The 22152-nt window shown below is 37.0% G+C and overlaps 1 protein-coding gene across 2 annotated transcripts in view; it reads left to right on the top strand.

Moving 5' to 3' along the window:
* Positions 1-22152, top strand: part of cdkal1 (CDK5 regulatory subunit associated protein 1-like 1) — a 386640-nt gene that overhangs the window by 207351 nt on the left and 157137 nt on the right. For both annotated transcript variants that reach the window (XM_041793396.1, XM_041793398.1), the window contains exon 9: positions 19769-19935. In XM_041793396.1, coding sequence (XP_041649330.1) covers positions 19769-19935 — 167 coding nt within the window. The remainder of the gene's footprint in view (positions 1-19768; positions 19936-22152) is intronic.

The raw sequence follows: 22152 nt of genomic DNA, 5'->3' as shown, positions 1-22152 counted from the left end.
TGTCCCCCTGTCAGGCGACTGTACTGTACATGTGGGCCTCTGTGCTCTCTTTGTAGAATTCCCATGCAGCTTCATTTGTGGCTTACACGGCCCAAACATTAGTCTGTAGGTTTATTCATGAGTGGAGGATATACTGTGCCTCATCAATAATTGAGCTGTTTTACAGTGAGAATGAGCCACTTTGGACTTGTGAAGAAAAATATTAAAGGATTAGTTACACGAGTTAACCTGGCTCAAGTCTATCCTGTATGTTTGCTAATATACAATCACTCCACACCTTCTGTTAAAGCACCACTTTTCCAGTAACAGCAGATAAGAAACTCTATTAAAGGCTTGTCATGTGAAAGCTTTGTTGCTCTGTGGAGTGGGATGAGGGTGATAGAAGTTAAAAGAGGAAGGTGGAGATGGTCGTTTGGCAGATTGGGATCAGTAGCCCTGCACATAGCCGGTCTGTTCCTCAGCTTGTGAACTCTGTAAACAGCCTACAGTCATTAGTCTGCAGCTTTAATACAGCAAATATCCCATATGTTTACATAAAAAACCCTGATGTTTACATAATCAGATAATGTTTACAGATCCACTGACTTAATAAACACACTAGTGCATGCACGTACAGCATGCATTTACATTAGCAAATTTCTAAGCACACACAATACATTATAGAGTCGCTAACTTAATTAACACACACATAGTTTAAAGTTCGTCCTGGATTGCTACTCATTCCTTTGAAAAATGCACAAACACACACACACAGACACACACTGGTTAAGTGAATTAACAAACATAAACATGATGCCTGCTGGTGGGTCATGAATATATTAGCATAAATACTGACCAGACATATTATTATTTATCAAATTAGAGCCTGCACGAGCACACAGGCGGACACGCACACACATGGACACACAAACGGCCTGTAAAGAAATTAGGTCAACAGCCTTGAATTAGAAAGAGTTAAACCTTATTATGTCTGATTAATAACACAACTGTAGTGCTGTATGTGTGTCTAGGGCCCCTGCCTTGACTTCTTTGACAGCTGATATTAACCATTACCACCTCAATGACTTTTTAATAGGGACTCATTTCCATATGTAATCTCTGTGTTGAGACATGTGTGGTTGTGTGTGTAAGGCCCTTAGTGCCTTGCAGTTCTCGGGGTCTCTGAAGCATACAGAAATGGGATCTGCCCCCTATAGCTCCCTTTGACTGCCCCCCAACCCTCACCCTCTGTCTCAGCCGCCCTGTCCTTTAATCCACGCGCCCCATCAGCCATTCAGCCTCCCATCGGCTTCATCTCATGCTTTTAATGACGTACAGGACGAGTTCATTATATTGATAGACGGACATTTGGTCAAATCTCCAGACGGTGAGGCTAATCCCAGTATGACAGATAACCCCAGTTATATAACTCACAGTAACTTAATCAAAGAGTTTCCTCTTTTTGTTAAACATATCGATTAAAGTTGATTTTTCTCACTTAACGGATAGGTGAACATTTTGACAATCAACTATTTTAGTTAGTTGTCAATCTAGTATGCTAATTTTGGTTTATGAAAGCCTTTCAAGTAGTTTTACTCTTTCAACTAAAGCAGAGGTTTTTTTTTGGGGGGGGGGATCACATTAACAATTTATCATCAGATGAATCGGACCTATTGTGATGCCTTCATCTTTTTCTTCACTCTTATTTAATTGCATTCAGTGCATATTAAGTGATACTAATGAGAGCTTTTCTGAACTACAGCAGATAACAAGGCCTGTTGATTGCTAATAAAATCACTAATCACATTAGTCTCACTCGTGAAACAAACTTCCCAGTAAACAGATTTCACACTATCTCTTACTTTCTTATCGCTTGTTATTTAATTGTTATCTATCCTGCTTACTTATTTTTTCATCTGTTTATGGGGATGTTGTTTATGTCATGCAGATGAGAACAAGGACAGCTGAACTTCCTGACACCTACAGACGTACCCTTTTTAATGGTCATTTGCATGACCTCTTTCTCTTTCATTTTAATGTACACAATGTTGAGGTGGTGCATGAGCATATATCGAGAAATATCTCTGCCTTTTGATCAGGATGACAGCCTACTCTAGAATGGACTCAAGGGGGTAATATACCGCAATGCATACAGGTTTCCATCCTCAGCCTTCATAAACAGGATATCTATTTTTAGGACATTTTTTTACTTTACAGGTTTTTCTGTTATTCTTATTTTGTTTTAACTTCATAAAAAGTGACCTTCAGACATGATTGACACACTTTGAGATTCTGATGTTTTATTGTACTTGTGCTTAGTGGCGTAATGCTATATAAATAGTGTAAACAAATTTATTTTTCTGTCCCACTTCTTAATCCTCTCCCCTAGGACAGCAAAGGCAACAAAAAAGTGATCTGAGTACATTAATGCATTGCTTTGTAATGTGGTACTCTCTGCACTGCTGAGGAATATGGTGTTAACTTAAAAGGCAGAATCATATAATAGTCCCTACCTTTACTCTTTGAGTTTGATGGTAAAATCTGCTCATCTTTGGATATTAATTTCATAATAATCCTTACTTTCTGAAGCAGAAAATGGGCTAATACTAAAGGCCCACTTGTAAATGAACTAATTCAATCAATCAGTCAATCTTTATTTGTATAGTACTTTTCATACAAAACAATGAGGCTTAAAGTGCTATACACATGTACAATATCAATTTTAAAAAGTACATGACCTTCCCTACCCCATCCACCCATTTCCACCACACTGTAGTCCATACAACAAGGCTTCTGTGAGAACAGGAACTTAAATACTGAGAAAACGCTCTGTTGAAATTCATAATAAGAGGGGCTGTGGCCTGATAGGAGACCACACCCACATCTTCTGGGATAGTCCTAAATTACAAGATTTCTGGCAAAATATAAAAAAAATAGATTAAACAATCTTTAGACATAGATGTACCTCTAGAAGCATCATATTTTGTATTAGGAATCCCACCAAAAAATATAGAAGATAAGAATAAGATTGTATTGTTGAGGGCTCTACTTCTTTTTGCAAAAAGATGATAACTGTCTCCTGGCTAAAACCACAGCCCCCCACAGTGACACAATGCAAGCAAAGAGTTAAGGATGTCTATAAAATGGAATTCACAACAGCAAAGCTAAAATTCAAAACAGAAAGATTATTGATCAAATAGTCCCCAATATCTATGTTTTTCAGTTGATGTGTAATATGAAACAAAGGTAATGTAATGTGTATTATGTAATTATTATTTTTTCTCTCTTTCCATGGTTTTGGTCTGGTACTTGTTACATGTCTTTGCCCAAATAGCATGGTCATCCAAAAGAGAAGGACACTTTCATACAGTTATGCTCTCTACAGATGGACAGAGTACATCACCCCTCTTCATACTTATTAACTGTAAATGGACATTGTATGGACTCTTGGACTGCTCACAATGATATGCCTGTGTTGTTATCAAACATCTGACTGTACTGTTATATGTTATCTGCTGAAGATAAATTAAAAGATGTAAAAAAAAAAAGAAAAAAAGAAAAGAAATTCATAATAAGGAAAAACAAGAGGTTAGGTAAAAATGTAAAACAAAGTTAAATCAAATTAATCAAATAAAAAAAAAACTGAAAACAGAACTGAAAGTTAGTAAAGTAAGAATAAAACCCTTAAAGATAGCTCAGTAAAATCTGATAAAATAAGTACACACAACACATAAAGAGAATGGTAAATTTTAAGAGGATAAACTACTGAACAATCCTGAAATTGAGAGAAAAAACCTAAAACAAATTAAGATGATGATCTCAAATTTAGTTAATGGTCAGACTAAAAAGGTAGGTCTTGAGTTTGCTTTTTAAAGCATTAACATTAGGTGTGGCCCTTAGGTCTTCAGGTGAGCTGTCTCGATGGACCGTAGTGAGAAAGTATGCATAATGATTTTACATGTCTTTGTTGATAATACAGAGCAGATATCCTGTGTAGAAAATGTGCAGGATTAATTAAGAGCAAGGCTTTGTTGATCCTTGAAAAATCTTAAAAAGAGTTGAATTTAACTTTGAAAATTAAGGCCATAAAAGTCTTAGAACATTCTTTTTATTCATTTTTTTGGTGTATCAAATTGTAGAGGGCACTTTGGCTAAGACATGTCTACTTAGTCTTTATTTTTTAATTACATTATTTTTCTCATTTTAATAAATATCAGTTTACATTATATTGATAGAAATGAGGCATTTAATGGTGTTTATGACTAAATAGTTGGTCGTTCCATATCAATTGGCATTTCATAAACAGTGCATCAACCCAGGGAATTCAGCTCTCTCCTGTATACTGAGAAATCCCACACACCTTTCATTTCTGACCATTTGCCATGCAAAAAATATTATTTTTTTCCCACTTCAGGTCTTAAGAAGTTACAAATTTGATTCTTAAAGCTGTGGGAACACTGTTCTGCTCAGCTACACCACTGCTTGTGCCATAACAGGAAAAGTAAATTATGGATCTATTTCTGTCTCAGCTGAGGGCTGAATGAAATTTAAAGCTATAAGAGTTTGTCATTAATCATTCAGTTTCGATTAATTTTTAGCAAACAAACTTTTCACATCCTCATTTCATCTGAAGTTAAAAAGTTTGCTTGAGCATTTGTAACTTATTTTCAACTTGTGGCTTCTGTTTTATGAGCTTGCTGTGACTCCTGAATCTACAGAAGTGCCAGAGTATCTTACAGTACTCCATGGACTGTTAAGGGGCTCATTTTGGTCCCCACAGATCGCCTTTTTTCTTTAATGTAGAGGTCTGTGTGCTTTGGAAGCTTCACAAGTTACACACAAGTTGTCTTTGACAACACACACATACATACACATCCAGACATAGATAAAAGATAAAAGGGGGGAAGTAACTTCTCTCCCAATTATCCCCTATACATTCATATATACGCACGCACACACAAACACTCACACATACACATGGTACTTGGAGCCCCTCTGCCAATTACTTTTGATATATCCATACAATATCTATGACCCATATACACTATGGCATGTTTTCTTATATAGCACATACATTGCCGGTGCATGCACACACACTCCTCACAAGCTTTGATGTATCCAGACACTCCATCTCATGCACAGGCGTGCACAGAAGGTCATGCCTGTAGTTCAGAAACTCTGTGAAAGTAGGTTAAAGCTGACATGTTGTTGTTTAAAGGATTGTGTAGGATGTTCATTAAAGCCATGCATATGCATGTACAGCCACACGTGCATGTGCAAAGACAAATGCATTGCAACATGTACAGCCACATTAATGTGCATGCACACATGCATGTCTTTAGTGTAAACATGCCTGAAGAGAATATTTGCATACACAAGTGTGTGTGTTGGGTTAATCCGTGATGATGATGCTACCTGCCAAGACGCCCACGCGCCACATCAACATTTGTTGCTCTAAATTAAGCTGCTTAATTACTGCAATTAAACTGTGTGTGTGCTGTTTGTGCATGTGTTTCATGTGTCTGTGTGGATATGTGTATTAATACGTAGCTGCTTGTGTCTGTAAAGTGATTATTCCTGCATGCCTGTGAATTAAAGATTGGCATAGATACTTTTATGAGAGAGTTGTTGAATTCTAACCTAAAGAAAACTGGTAATCTTTGAATAATTTAGATATTTTGGAAAGCTGTGGTTACTCTTTCTCATCAGCTAGTGCTCCTCATATGTTATCCATGAAAGAAAAACATTCACAAAAAAAAAGGAAAATAACACACCAGGTTAAACTATGTTTAAGGAAACTTTCAGATGTGCCTCTGAAATTTCACATATTAATTTTGCAAATATGGAAAACAGTTGCTTAAGGGGAAAGAGAATCAAGACAAAATGAGTTTGAAATGAAGTGCAATAAGTAAAAGTTTTGCTCGTTTTAAGGAGATTTCTCCCTCTGTAAGTTGAAATTGGGTTGTTAATAATATATAAAAATAATAGTGTATTAATTATCTAAACTCTTTAAAGTAGTTATTTTTAGTATGAGAATAGCCCTAGCAGATTTAGTTAGCTCTCATGGGATGACAACTGCAGTTGTTTGTTTTTATTTATTGCCACATTTCCAAAAGTAATTTATTTTTTCCAACACTTGAAAAGAACTGGAAAACTGTCTATTGATATATTATTATTAGAACTTCTCTTCAGTTTCCTAAAAACCTTTCCTCCTCTTAACCAAAATCTCATCACAAATCCTCTCACTTTGCCCTCTCTCTCTCTAAATTCATCATTTCATTCTCAAGTTGCTGCTGTTGACATCTGCCCCAGAGTTTTTTTTACAGTCTAGTGGTGGGTGGAAGGTTTAGTGTGGAGGCAGACAGCCAGAGGGGATTGGCTGATGGGGGAGGACGGGGAGGGACTAATGTGATTGAAGGTCAGACAGGCCTTCCAGTCAATAGCACTATACTCAAGTGTTACATGCTTATACATGGTTATATGCAGATTAGGTGTGCTCATGTGCATAAATGTGTGTGTGTTTGGTACAAGTGACAGTAAATGACAGATTGCTTTGAAAGGTTTTGTTTTAAATTGATATAGTGTTTGTAAAGTAAATTTAAGAGTGTGTGAGTTGTAGGCGGAGCACACGTGTGCTCAAGAGTGTCTTAATTTGTTGTCTGGTTCATGTGGGCTGAATGAATTGATAGCTCTGAGCAGTAGTTAATGTATGCATGTGTCCGCATGACTCCGGGCTGTTAGAAGGGTTATGTGTTGACATCATTGAGGTTGTGTCCCTCTCGCTTCAATAGTCCTTTAATTTAGTAATGTATTTTTTTTTTTAATTATTATTTTTTTAAAGATTTATTTTGGGGCCTTTTTGTGCCTTCATTAGATAGAGGAGGACAGCGGATAGACTCAGAAACAGGGAAGAGAGTGGGGGGAGACATGCGGGAAATGGTGCCACAGGCCGGATTTGAACCCAGGCTGTCTGTGTACATGGTGCACGCCTTAACCACTCGACTACTGGAGTAATGTTTTTTTTAAACGTGAAAATAAAATGAGAGCAGACATGCAGTATACAGTTAATGAGGTTTTTTGCAGATCCTCGGAAGGTCTTAAATAGTCTTAAATTGCACAAATTTAAGGCCTTAGAAAGTCTCAAATTCTGATTTTAACAGTTAGATGTCTTACATTTCAGAAGGCACCTGGGGATTAGAATGCTATACATTTTAAACCTCTTCCTCCACAAATTGGTGAATAATTGTAATCCAAAAATCAGGAAATTTAGTGTTGGATGTTCTAAAATTCCTGGTGGATGACCCCCACACTCCTCCCTGATTTTATCTGGCTCACTCTGATCAAACACTCTCTACTGTTGTAAAACCAACAGTCCAGTTCTCCCACATCTGGGCTACTTGGTTGCAAACTTAAAAAATTCATGCAGCCCACCCTTATCCTAGCAGGTTTTCCCTAACAAAAACATTGTTCTGCTTTTCATTGTTGAAATGTTAAGATCAGCTTAGAATACCTGCTATCTGATAAATATAAGTATACGGCTTATTGATAAAATAGAGGCATTAAATGTACCAGAAAAAATCAAACTGGGCATTTATGACTAAAAGATTTGTTTGCCCTGTGCTATTTGACATTTCAAAACAGTTTATTAAATTCAAATTAAAATAAATAAATTAAAAAAAAAAACTATATATATATATATATATATATATATATCTCCCTGGTCCAGTGTACCAAGAAATCTTTTATGCCTTTCATTTTTGACCATTTACTGCGCACAAAGTGGTATCCATTTTTTGTGTTCTGGTCCTGAAATGTGTAGGAACCCTGGTGGATTAAAATATTAAATAATAATAAATAATAAAATAGGACAGTGGGGTAGAGTCAGATAAAGAGAGAGAAGGAGGGGAATGATATGCAGGATTGGTGCCACAGGGCAGACCTGGACCTGAGCTGGTTGAGTCCCAGGAGTATGCCGGGGAAATTAATGAGATGTATAATAATGCATCAATGTAAAGAGATAAATTCAAGTTACTCTCCCACATATTAAAAAATAAAAGAGCAAAGAAAACAGCTGACTCTAATTCCTTTTGCTAAAAGACAAATGCACTTCAAGGTAATAATTGTGTTTTACATGAAATATCTTAAGAAAGAGACAACAGTAGCTTTAAAATACACCAAAGAAAACATGATACATAAAACAACATCTACAGAGGTTCTTTTTTGCATAAAAACATTGTGTGGTATTAATATAGATACATAGCTCTGCTCATATTTATATTCTGCATTATTATTATTTGTCTTATGGGAACCAACAACAGAAGAGGTTGGTGATTTCCATTTTCAGACTCTCAGTTGAATATATTAACGATATAAGGACGAATAACAGCATTAAAGTCAATGCACCAGAAAGTATTTAATGACACGCATTAAGTCATGAGTTAAAGAGTAAAAATCTCACAGGGATATCAGTTGTTATTGCCGTATATAAGGTCAGGCACATTCTGATTGGTTGCAGGGGGTAGTCTTTAATAGATTAGAGATTATATGTGCATAAAGATGATCCTATTATACTGCATCAAATCCTTATTTTCCATGACACAAAGCAACACATAGCTAAGCATGTTGTATACATTAAGCTTCCCTGATGCAAGAGGGTGTGGGTGTGTGTGCTCACATATTAAGGTAAATCAGCTCATGGGCAGTAGAGATTTATTTACACATAGCTATCAGTGTAAAAAACTGTATAACTTCAACTATTTAAAGCAGTAAAAGGCCACCTCTTAAGATAGCATCAAACTTTTAGTTAGATGAGCTGACACCATGTTCACTGTTTCCACCAACTCTGTTTTCCACACTCTTTTTTTCTTCATGTATGCATTGTAACATGCTTAGCCATGTGTTGACTTGTGTTATAGAAAAAAGGGTTTAAATGCACTTTAATAGGATCATCTAATCTATAATCTGTTAAACATTATAGCCCGCAGCAGCCAATCAAAATGTATATCATGCCAAAGAGATTAAGATAAGTAGAAATGCTGAACCCATCTGTGTAGGGAGGATAGAAGAGAGGACTTTCATGTACACAACACACATGCAGGGATGACTGAGACACAAACATGCAGACACAAACACAGTCATAAACATGTACTTGTGGATATAAAAAAAGGGTATTTTTCAGGCTAACTATTGTAACAGACCAAGAGAGAGGTACAGGTGCTTTTTACATAAAACAAGAAAATACAAAACTTATTTACTAACCTTTTTCAGTGAGACATTAGAGAAGAACAGGTGCATGTTTGCTAATCAGGCCAAGAAGGGGATGGATCTAAAATTGTCTATTATACAAAGCTTAAGAAAAAAGTCTGCTCAGTGTTACATAATGTTAAGGAAGAAAAAACATAAAAACATCCATCCATCCATCTGTCCACTCACCCATCCATTGTCTACATTGCTTTTCCTGTTCAGGGCCATGCGGGCTGTAGCCAATCCCAGCGTCCTATGGATGAAAGACAGAGTACATTTTGGACTGGTCTCCAGTCAGTTGCAGAGCTGATGTACATAGACAAACAACCAGGCACTCTTACACCTACGGACAATTTAGACTTGTCACTTAACCTAACAAGCTTGTTTTTGGACTGTTGGAGGAAGCTGGAGTACCAGAAGAGAACCCACATGTGCACATGTGAAATCTCCACATGGAAAGGCCCTGTCCTGGTTTGAACCAGGAACCTTTCTGTTGTGAGGCAACAGTGATAAACCTTGTGCTGCCCCTACACAAAAACATATCATTATACAAGTTGTCAATGAAGTACTAAAAACAGGACTGGACACTGATTTAGCTTAAACTTCTGTTATTGATAGCCCAGACAGGCACATCTGCTGGTGGTTTATAACAGCTGCTGCTTTCATTAAAGCAGTATAAATAATCAAGTGACATAAAGTCAGTCCTGGAAACATATTTAGCGTGATGAAACTCCTTCCCATCTCATAACTGTAGTTAGAGAAGCCCCTCCTGAAAATGTCACTGAAGAACAGTTTCAACTGCAAAAACAAAAACATGACACATGGCTAAGAAATAATGGCTCAGATTTGGTTTATTTTAAGTGGTGGTGATGAAAGTGCTTGTCCCAACAACAAAATTTACCACATAAAGGAGACAATAACGGTGATTTGTGGATTTGTCAAGAAAAAAGGTTCATAACAAACCACAGATTTATTCAATATTGACAAATATTCCACAGACTTTCATGTTGTGCTGGTTTGAGAGCGCCTGTAAAGAATCTTTTTCACAGCAGTTAATATAAAATAGGAGATAATAGGGCAATGTAAAATTGATCATTGACATTGAGTTGATGCTGTATTAACATACAAACAGTGTTTCCGTTTAACCACCTTAATTCAATTTTTTATCATACTCCCTTTCAGGACACATTAGTACAACCACTACAATGTCTACCTGAAGCCACAATGATGTAAAAACGTCCACCACGGCACCTTAATATCTCAGTGTCTTTATAAACTCACAGAAAACTCACTGAACAAGTCAAACATCTGCACCTCGTGTTATCTGGTCTCTTATTTCTTTTTTAATCCACAGCAAGTTTGTTTTTTTTTTTATTCCATGGTTGAGTTAATGCCATGATCCTTATACTCAAAGTTCCTTTTTTTTCAAAATAAAAGCAGGTGTGTATCAAAACAACACAAAAATCTAGAACTAATCAAAAATAATTTTGAATGCAAATGGAATTTTAAAATGTGTCAGGAAGTGAGTTTTATTGCAAATTACTCCAGAATTCCTCAATTTAATAATTGATAATTTAATAATAATATCTGAAAGACAGTCGGGATCAAGTATGGCCTGCAGCTCCTTTCATCCCGCTCTCAACCCTGTTTCCGACTCTATCCTCTGTCCCCCTCTCATGAAATAAAGGTATAAAAAAAGCACACAAATATGTCTTAAAAAATGCATCCCATTAATTACCAAACAGTGTTGATTACTCAGCAATAATTTGTGGACAGACTCGATGGTTGTGAGGCTGTTTAAATCCTGTAAAAGGAATTTGTTTTATTTATTTTCCACATCTGTAACATCTTCTTAATACAAAACAAACGAATGCAAGAAATCTGATAAAATGTTAAATTGTTTTCGATGTAAGATTCTGCTATGAATAGTAGTCTGATATCTGGCTGAGGTTATGACAAAAAACAAGAAGCAGTATTTTTTCATAAGCACCATCATTCTAGTTTAACCAAACTTTGGTGAGATTATTTCCTGAATGACCAAATTTGTTTGGTATTTAATGGGGAGGTATTTCTTTTGACAACTGTACAGCCCAATATAGCAGAGATCTTGTGTAAAATCTGTGCTTGGCTATTTCATCTATGGGTATGTGTATACATGTATGTTCTTGAAAGGACCAGAGCTAGAATGTACCAGCTAATAGAAACAAGCATAACATGAAAATGTGTGGTCATGTTGTGCTGCTTGTGTGTCTCATTTATGATTTAAGAGCCTTTTACCACGTCGACAGTGGCTTTTACTAAAGCTCCCAATCACCTGAATCAATTGGTTCTGTCATGCTTCTTCAAAGCCAACACTTCAAAGCGCTCATCTCTTTTCTCCTCCCACTCTTCCCATCCTTTTATCCAGAGGCGGAGCGGGGACACAGGGCCAGGAGAAATATATGTAAACAGTATAATGATAGCAAAAGGTCTGCAGCCGCATATGCTGGTGTAATTTAAAGTTATAGGCTTATACTTTCAGTCTTGCGCACTCATGATGAATGGAACTTAAGATCGTTTCCAAAGCTACATATCAGTATAGACCTGGATCGAATAAAGTGGACTTTCTTGAGTTTAAACATGTGTTTACACAAATACACATTTGATTTGACCCTCTGGAAAGACTAAATTAAATACACAAACAGAAAAACTGGAAGAACTTGGTTTCTAGCCGGTGTTAAAGTGTTCTTTCTTATGAATTAATACCATTGTATTTCTTTTTACTTACTGATAATTTGAAGTTAAGGACTAATGAATGGATGTGCAGTATACAGTGCTGATGGTTTTATGTTTTCTGACACACATGTAGATCTGTCCTCCCTAAGACACTGATAATGCTACCAATGGTTAGACTAATACCTGTAGTGGTAGCTGGCTTTAGATGTCACAGTGATGCTTATGACTCCATAAAAACAAGCACTGCTGTGTTATATTGAAAGTCCATTTACAAAAGGTAAATTAAGTTGTTGGCACAACAGAAGATACAATAAGATGAATGTTACCAGATTCACAAGTTAGATGGGCATAAAAATAAAGGTTCACATTAGAGGGACTCCTTAATGAAGACCTATGGCCACATTCATTCATACACATACAGTGCTTAACAAATTCATTTGACCACCTGTCTCAGAGACCATCCAGTATCATTAAGTGCTTTAATACGGACTCTTTCATTTTCAGTGACCTCTCCAAGTTTTACCATTTTGAACAGCAATGAGGAATTTCAAACTGAATTGACCTTTTTAAACCCAAATCTGAGCCGGCTCACTGGACTTCTCTGAGAAGTCAGAAATGAATCAAGCATAACATTCAACCACTAAAACTATTTTTTCTGTTCAGGAATGCAAGTAAGTAACTTTAATTTGACATATTAATCAAGAACTAATAATGTGCTTTACTATTTTTTCAGTTTTTTTGTAAATCAGTAAATTTGAAAATTCATGGATAACAATAATAATTATATTTTAGCATTAAAAATATCATTTTGGTTAAAGAGCTTCTACATATTGGTGTATTAACTGTTGCAGAAACATAAAAAATGATGTCGGTTTTACCAGTTTTTACCAATGCTGTTAATTTAGGGCAGCTGTGGCATAAACCTTACTTTGGGTGGTGGTCTAATAAATTTGTTAAGCACTGTACATCTTGGCCAATAATCTCTTTGCAAGAAGTTGCAGCAATGATTGCTTTAATATGTGGGTTGTATTTGTCAGTGATGCTGATGATATTATTAGTGGAAATAAAGAATTATAGCTCAAACATACACACATCTGTTTCCTCTTGTGTTTCATCTTTTCCTCCTGCTGTCTCTCTCAGACTGTGTACAGTGTCCATGTGAAAGCAAAACCCCCAGTACATACCTGTCTTTTCATTTAAAAAAAAAAAAAATCTTTTAAATCATCCTGTCCTGCCCTCTTTCCACAGACCTTAGTGTTCATTTATCCTTGTACTGTGCTTTGTTTGCTGTGTCAGTTCAGTGTAGGTTAATAACTTTTAGGAAATGTGTCCTGCTCTCCACCCTTGTTTGTAGCTGCTCTGACATCAAACTACATTATAAGTAGCATGGAAAAATCGAGGTCAGGTCAAGTGTTTGTATTACCAACACATGCAGGTCAAAGAAGGGTGGAAACTTTTCTTTTTCTAACGTAACATCTTTTCCTTTTTTTGCTTTTAAACAGTGCAATAACACCTTTCATATAATCCTGTTGTGTTACTGTACTGGACCTGTCCTCTAGCTGGTTGTTTAACATCAAGTCCAGAGGTCAGGGTCAGCACAGAACAGGACCAGTTCAATGATACATGCTCAGGACTTTCATAAAGACTCTTTTCAGGGTTGTTGTTTCGTCAGACCACATGTCGAACCAATCAATTAAAAAACAAAAAACAAAAAACAAAACCAAAAACAAAACAAAACAAACAAACAAACAAACAAAAAACACATTTCCTTGTCATATTATCATGTCCACTCAATTTGACTCCCGTTGGTGGTTTTACACTGTTCTCAGTTGTTTCAGATTTAATAAAGATAGTTAACCCTTTTTCATAGAGCACTTTTAAAATCCACATTACATGCACTTCACTAAGGAAGCAAAATAAACAGGCAGGACATAAAAATATTTAAACATTTGTTTTAAGGTGAAAATTTGTTTGCTTGGGGTATAGAAAATATGCAGGTGTGCCAGTGCTGGAGGGAAATATAGAAAATTTGGCAGAGCAGATGCCCACACATCAATTCAACTGAGAAGACTGTGGCTCAGAAGGGAAGGCTCGCAACTGGAGTGTTGTGGGTTTGATCCTCAGCTCTGATAGTCACATGTTTGTGTTTCCTTGGACAAGACACTTAACCACATTTTGCTACTTCTGACTGCATCAGTGACTTCAATTCAGTGTAATTTAGCAAATACTTTCAGTGGTGTGTGAATGTGTAAAGATATGTGTGAATGGGCTTTGCTAATACTGATGGTCCCTCTACATAGCAGCCTCCACCTTCAGTGTGTGAATGTGGAGTGAATGGGTGCCCTGCAGTGTAAAAGCACTTTGAGTGGTCAGATGAACAGAAAAGCTCTGTTCAAGCCTACAGGGCACAAAAGGTTCACAGGCTAAAATTAAAGCTAAAATAGTCTTTTGTCAAGACATGGGTGGTGGAACAATCAGTGCTCATAGCAAAATGTTGAATCAAGTCGTGTAAACAGTCTGCTTTCAGGAAAAAAGTCTGTTGAAACATTCTAACACAGCAACATAGATTACATAACTCCATACATGATAAGGAACTGCTATGTACATGTTTGTAACTGTTTTTAAACTGTGCTCCACTTATACTCAAGTATCTATGCCTGTTTGCATTTGTGTTCTTTCTCCTTGCTTGTTTATTGTATCGCATGTATTGTTTTAATGAACTCTCGACATCATTGTAAATGAGAGTATGCTCTTAATGGCATCTCGAGATTAAATAAAGGTTGAATGAATGAATGAATAATCTGTGTAAGCTACGTAGATAATGTAGCTAACAAAACTATGTAGTTAATGTAGCTAAAGCTAAGCTCACCAAGTAGCTGTGGAAGCTATGTTATTAAGTTAACTTTAGCTATGTTTGCTAAAGCTCTTATTGCTTAAGTCAACTTAGCTACATTGGCTTATAAAGTTACACATCTTGCGTAGCTATGTTAGATTCAGCTCAAGCTCACGTAGCTAAAGGGAGTCACCGTTTATGTAAGTACTCTAAAATGGGACTATACATAATTTTATCCCAGATAAGACCTCTGACCTTTTTCTGTTTTATTTATGAAATATCTAATGTCTAATGTTCACAGTGTGGTTCATTAATGTAACTGCCAGACTTTATTTTTGTATAAAGTTGAATCAAAAAAATGTAAAAGTGGAAATACATTATATCAGCAATAATGGCACTTATATTCTGAAATAGACATGTCTGAGATGAACGATCTTTGAGAGTGGCTTCAGAGATGTATGGTCTGCAGCAAGTCCTTCTTGCAATTTGAAGCCCATAAACAAAATAATTTTCAATGAAAATGAATGAAAATACGACAAAATCTGAGCAATAAAACATATATAATAACATAAAATGTATTTTTCCTTACATATAAAATCAGTTAAATTTTGTTTGATAAATGTATGTTTAAAGAGGAAACTTTGAATATGTTGATAAAACTACACAGCTCTAATATCATGATCACAAAGCAAATACAATAGATCACATTATTTTAAACCAAGAGACAAATACCTCTGCATGTGTGCTGATTTTGCTTGTGATAGCCCTGGATTGCTAAATACAGACACATTTAAGCCCTGCACCAACACAACCCATCCTCTTTACTGCACACATGCCTAACCCAGAGGAAGCAGCTGTACAGTGTGTGTCACAGCAGATAGCAAAGGGAGAGCAGACTACCATTTCCTGATAAAACGGCCACCCTCTCCATGGCTTTGGCCAACAATAACAACCACTGGCGCAGAAAGTCCTAGAGGGACAGAGGGGAGGCCAAAGGGGGCAAATTACTGGGCAGGTTATTAGGTTTATCTAAAGATCTGTGTTTGAGTGTAGCTTTGAATAAACACCTGAGAGTTTTCCACAGCCTCATTGAGTTCAAAACATAATTAACACAGGAATCACAAGAGGTATTAAACAGCGGCCATTACACAAGCTTACTAGCTTGGCAACATTATGTGTGTGGAATTACAGGAATGTTGTTTTGGAAGGAACCAATTTAGCCCCTAGGCCAGTTTAATTCAGAGTCTAGTTGTGTATTAAGAGACCACTTGGCTAATATTAGTGTGGGACAGAGCTGTGTAGAAATACTCTTCACTCCTGGGATGCAGATGATGCTAAAACAGTTGGACTTTGGCATAGGGATCACAATAATCAGGTCCAAACAAGCTGACTTTTGCTGTCTGGGGAATTGGCTGTCATCACCTTCCTTCAGGCCTGAAAGATGGAAAATATGTCATGGATTATGTTGGAAAATAATGTGGAAAATCACCAGAAGCTTTTACTGTTTGGAAACAGACACATTGAGAATCTTTGTAGTTTATAATGACACAGAATTAGCTTATCATGGAAAGGGACTTTTCAGCTTCATCTTTAAGGAGACACTTCTGAAACAGACCTTATATTTAAATTAAAACAAGTCTCAGTTTAATTAAGGATCATTAATGGTTAATAAGTAAAGCTACCGCTGATTTTAGGACAGGGTTAGATATCTTTTTGAACCATTGCAAGTCAAAGAAAATGAATCCTAAATGAATTCTTGTTCTATGTTTGTTAGTCTTAGGATCTGATCTCATGTGGTTGTTGGATGTTTTGATGCTTTTAGACATGACTGGCTTCAGAAATCATTAGTGCATCTTAATGTCAATGATAATGAGCTTTGGAAACTCTTTCACTCTGGACAATTATACACTCATCGTCTTTAAACTATCCGGCCTGTGCATGCAGGCCTTTAAACATGCAGTTTTAGTTGCTCTTTTACACACAAACACACACACAAACTGTCCAATTAGCCAAACACCATCTTTACTCGCTGAATGACCACATGCATCTTTCTGTCTGTCTCTGCAAAGCTAATGATAATGATGCTTGTGTGTCTGTGTTTGCTGGAGCTCATGCCCTTGCAGTTGCAAATGTGTTTTAGTGTGTCTGTGTGATATGATGTGTCTTAACACATAGCTTAAACAGACAGTCAACCATTTCAAGACCCACAGCCAAATGACAGATCATTAAGCTCTAGCAGTGAGCGCTGCTCTAATTTAGCATGAAGCCAGTAGATCTTCCCCCTTTTGCTGTATTTGACCTTCACGTTCCTTGAATGCTTGTTTATAAGACAGGGTTTTTTAATACTTGTCAGCAACTGTCATGAGCTGGGCTCTGCCAGCGCTGTAGTGCGTTTAGGAAGTGACAACAACGTCCCCTTAAAGGTTGTAAAATAATACTTTAGTAAAAAAGCTGACATGATGTTGGGTGAGTAGTATTTAGTGTTTCCTACACAGAGGAGCTATTTTAATACTAAGAAGGAAATGTGTTCACACGTACTGCTCACAATTGCCTTATCTTTATTGATTTTGCTGTGATTACATTTACACTTTTATATGAGAGCTATTCTCAAAAGAAGAATGAATCCCCCTACCATGGTTTTGCCCTCAAGTTACTAAACTGTATAATAGCAAAGGTTAGATTAAATTTGTTTGTTAGCTTGAACATAAGAGCTCCAAAGAAGCCATCACCAGAGGATTTCAAACTGCAGCTAACCTGAAAGTGATGAAGCCAAAAACACATGTTTTAATGGAGTCCATAACATTTTTAATCTGTTCTACAGGTTGGGGCAGACAGGTTGACATGCTGTAAGAATGATGTGATCCCATTTTTTGTGTGTGTGTTTGTACCAAAAAAATAAAAAAATAAATAAAAAATAGAATTAATGATTGCTGCTGCCACTCTAAATGAACTATTAATGATTTGATTGCCCAAAATGGCCTGGGACATTGTGGACTGCGGTAAATGTTTTACAGTTTCTCTATTAAAATGCATTTCCAGAAACTGTGACTGGGTTTCCTAAAACTGAAAGAGGTAATTACCTTGTCAAACTCTACAAATGTCTTGCAAAATGAAATGCAACACACTGTTCTCTCTTCTTAAAGTTGATTGTTTACACCAAAACAATAAACACAGCTATCAAATGTATTACAGAGCATGAAGTAAACAATTATGTGATTAACCAAACCAGTACCACTAAAAGAGTTCATTTATGTTTTGACTTCATTAGGACATATTGCATATTTGAATGCCTACAAATATTTTCAATAATTTTCCTTTTATTCTTCTTTTTATGCTATTTTGCATAGGGTAGGGTTTTTGTCCTGAAATGGCATTTACGATATCACATGTATTGAAGCACAAATGTTACCTATTTTGCAGAGTATGAAGCAAAAATTACACCAATGTAAGTACAATGAGTAACACCACAAAGACAATCATTGCACAGAAACAAAAACACAATAGAAATATTCATGTGTTAAATTCTGGATCACTTACAGCATCTTTTATACTCTAACACATAATTGAAGAGTTCTTTCACTTGAGTTTGCACAGGAGCGAGATAAGTTGGTGATCAAGATGTTGCATTTCAAAAGGCCAGTGTTTCTAGGTCAGAAAAGGCTGTGTCTAATATCCCCCTTGTTTAGTTCACTATACAGTGATTATTACCTCCGCCAAGGAGGTTATGTGATCGGGTGGGTTTGTTTGTTCATTTGTTTGTTAGTTTGTTTGCAACATAACTCAAAAAGTCATGGACGGATTCTCATGAAATTTTCAGGAAATGTCAGAAATGGCATAAGGAAGAACTAATTAGATTTTGGGACTGATCCGGATCACCGTCTGGATCCAGGAATTTTTTAAAGGATTCTGTACTATTGGGAGATAGGGCTAATGGCGGAGGTCTGCGCTGTTACCAACTGACACCAGGAGATGGCAGACATGAGTAACTTACTGTATTCAAAGTTTTGGAGTTTATAAAGTTTGAAAGATGCACGCCCAGTCAAGAAGATGAGTCGGAGAGTAACGGAGAGAAAGATAGCAAATTGTAGCGAGAATACACACAATGCTGGGAGGAATAGAGGAATATTCACCCTGTGCCATGACTTCCACATGTAGCGAAGCCAATGCTTTGCCTCACCGTGTCTCCACCCCACTGGGGAGGGAGTAATCGACAAATTAGATTTTGGGAGTTATCCGGATCACCGTCTGGATCTAGGAATGTTTTTGAAGGATTCTTCACTATTGGGGGATAAGGGTTAATGGCGGAGGTCTGCGCTCTCTGAGTGCTTTTCTATTTTTATTTTGTGTTGCTGGCAAAATTCTGGGTGAACATCATTGCATCCCACAATGCATTGTGAGGTAGGAAACAACTAATGGCCACTATCCCAGGAATATTTTAAGAAGTTCAAAGTTTTAACAAGCAGAATGTGGCGTTTGAGTGGGAAGAGGAGCAAAGCCGGCTAAATATAAAAAACACATAAAAATTCATGTGTTGAGGCATTTGTAATGAAATCTGTTCTGTTTTTTCAACTGAGTAAATTTCTTCTTTCTAATAATTTCTGATATGAGACCACCGTCTGTGTGCACTACTTCGCTCAAAATTCCCACAACTTAATTAATTTATCATTATATTTATTTATTTATTTATTTTTTACTGTCTACTATAGACAGCACTGTAGGGATTAGGGAGTCAGGAATGAGTGCATGATTTCTGGCACAACAACAGTGTGCTGTAAATGATGCAATTTGTGTTCAGAAATTTGTGCAGCCAAGATGTAGAGTGGTATTTGGGTGAGACTGATGGGATTTTTCTCAAACTTGAGAGCAGTTTGGAGTAATGCTATTGATACATGATCTTTACGTGTTTGGAATTGTGTGCATAGTTTGATTTTTTTGTGCATGAAATGAGGATAAAGTGTAATCACATTCAGTTCATGTTTTTTCTTTGTTTTGTTGCAGAGGGAGTGTGTGAGATCTGGCTGACCAGTGAAGACACAGGAGCGTACGGCAGAGACATCGGGACTGACCTGCCCACACTGCTGTGGAGACTGGTGGAAGAGATTCCTGAAGGAGCCATGCTGAGGCTGGGTATGACTAACCCACCGTACATCCTGGAACACCTCGAGGTATGCAAACTACAAGGTCGCCCACTGCGCCCACTATTTTTCATTTTTGACATTTTCTTTTCTCCCTATTGTCTTGTGTGCTATCTTTTTCTGCTAACAAATAATATTGCTTTTCTTAGGTTTAATAAAGTAAATGCCTTTCTCTTTTGCTTACCAAGCAGTTTAGCTGCTGCGCTCATCCACCATTCATTAGTGCAGTTCATTCTCTTCCCTCCCTAATGAGTCAATTAAGGACCATTGTGTCCTGTTTAGCAACCTCATTTTATCAGTCATTATTGTCTTCACTAATGGAACAATGGACATTGTTAGCCCGTCTTTCCCCCTCTCTGTTTTTTCCCCTCTCTCTCCTTATGTTTTTGCATGTCTGTCTCTGTGGGTCAGACATGTATTTTCTATTTGACTGGGATTTTGACAACATTGTAACTACATTTTAGAACATGTTATCACCATTTTTCACCATGAGTGGACAGTCGGCATATTAAGCCTCCACTGTCAGACTATAAGTTGGCTTTAGCAAAATGAGGGACAAGAATACTGATTAGAAGAAGGGCTACAGAGACATTTTCTTCTGACAATGTTCTTTGCTTTCCTGACATTGTTTGGATTAATGATGGATGAATTAAGTGAGATAATCATCTTTCCAACTAGATGTCAGTCTCCTTGGTCATAGAGTTACTGTTGTCAAAGACATCAGGCCCATACAGTGTGGTAAAGACAGATTTTAATGCATGCAGTTACATCTTTTTTTTCTAACAAGGAATCAGGTTCACTTTTAATTTCCTATAACCTGTGTATGTTTGTGTGGGTTTGGGTTTCAGATACATTTTTCAGTGGACCATGGTGTAAAACTCTTTAATGACCAGGACGTCTCAGACTCAAGTATTATTCGAGGGGAAACCTTGGATATAGATAAATCCTGCTGCTTTATTTGTGGGGGAACATAGGTCAAGAGTTCAAGGTTGACTCTTGTCGCTGATCGACCTCCAGACTTCCACTCCCACACAGCTAACAGGCATAACCAGCATTTAACAGCACTAAAACAGACAAAAAAAAACACTGTGATCCAGTAAGTCTCACTAAAGTGAGGCTGGAGCCACATATTTCTGTCCAAATCCTGACCTGAGTCCAGGACAGTAGAAACTGACCCCACCATAAACCTGAGCTACCCACCCTGTTATTACAACCTGCCTGTTAATACAGATGACACATTACAGGACCTTGAAAATGACTGATAATAATGACTCTTTCATTTTGATATATGTAAGTTAGATAGAAAACATCATTCGTGGATAAGCTGTTCCTTACATATGTCGTTTGTTGTGTTTTACACATTAAACAACAGGTAACTTCCGATAGCACCAAGGTAGCCCGTAGGTCATTAGCCACCATTAGATAGTATTGTCCTCCTGTTGTTGTTTGTCCTTCCAGCAGCTGGAGTTACGTCTTCACTGCTAGCCTGGGTAGACCTGAGCATGCTGGGTTCTCCTCCCCAGCCAAAAAGATCCATGCCATCCTACACAACAGAAATCTAGTTTAAGTACAGTTCCACTTTATCTGAGAATTGGCCATATGAAGATTTACCCACACTCTGAAGTCCAGTAATAACATTATGCCCAGGTCTAACCCAGTCTGCTACTTCTTCATGTTTATGTCATTCAGCTGTCTTCAGTCCTCTGTGTTTCTGCTTCATTATTCGCTGCATCAATTACTAGTCCAAAATCCTTCCAAACTTTGATTGTCCTGCATAGAGTTGTGTCAGTTCGATTTCCCACTAGTTCACAGTCTTAATTAGTCACGTGCTGCTTACGTAGATCCAAAAACCTCTGCACCGAACTGGAAGAACACTGAGCAGTGACCTGACGTCACACATAGAAAGTAGGTTCTAGTAAAATGACTTCTAGTTTATATTAAAACCATTTATGCAAAATATAAATAAAACATCTTTAGAAAATGCAGTATAAAACATGGAATTATTTACCATCTTTTAGTAATTGGCATATTTTCCAGACAGACATTTTGCCGGTTGACATCTTTATCTGCTTGTCTGTTATGTGTTATAATGTCTGAAAAACAATATCTGTTTATTTAGGTTTACTTTAGGCACATTTAGAAGGCCCATACCTGAAGATCTGAGCAACCTGGTTGGGTGATAGTGAGTGAGCATGTCAGAAATGTACTGGGGTGCATGTGTTCTATTTTCTGTGTTCCTGTTAGAAT

This window comes from Cheilinus undulatus, linkage group 8, assembly GCF_018320785.1.
Source record: "Cheilinus undulatus linkage group 8, ASM1832078v1, whole genome shotgun sequence".
NCBI classification, from domain to species: Eukaryota; Metazoa; Chordata; class Actinopteri; order Labriformes; family Labridae; genus Cheilinus; species Cheilinus undulatus.
The sequence above is the reverse complement of the archived record's forward strand: the minus strand, read 5'-3'. Positions and strand labels throughout refer to the sequence as shown.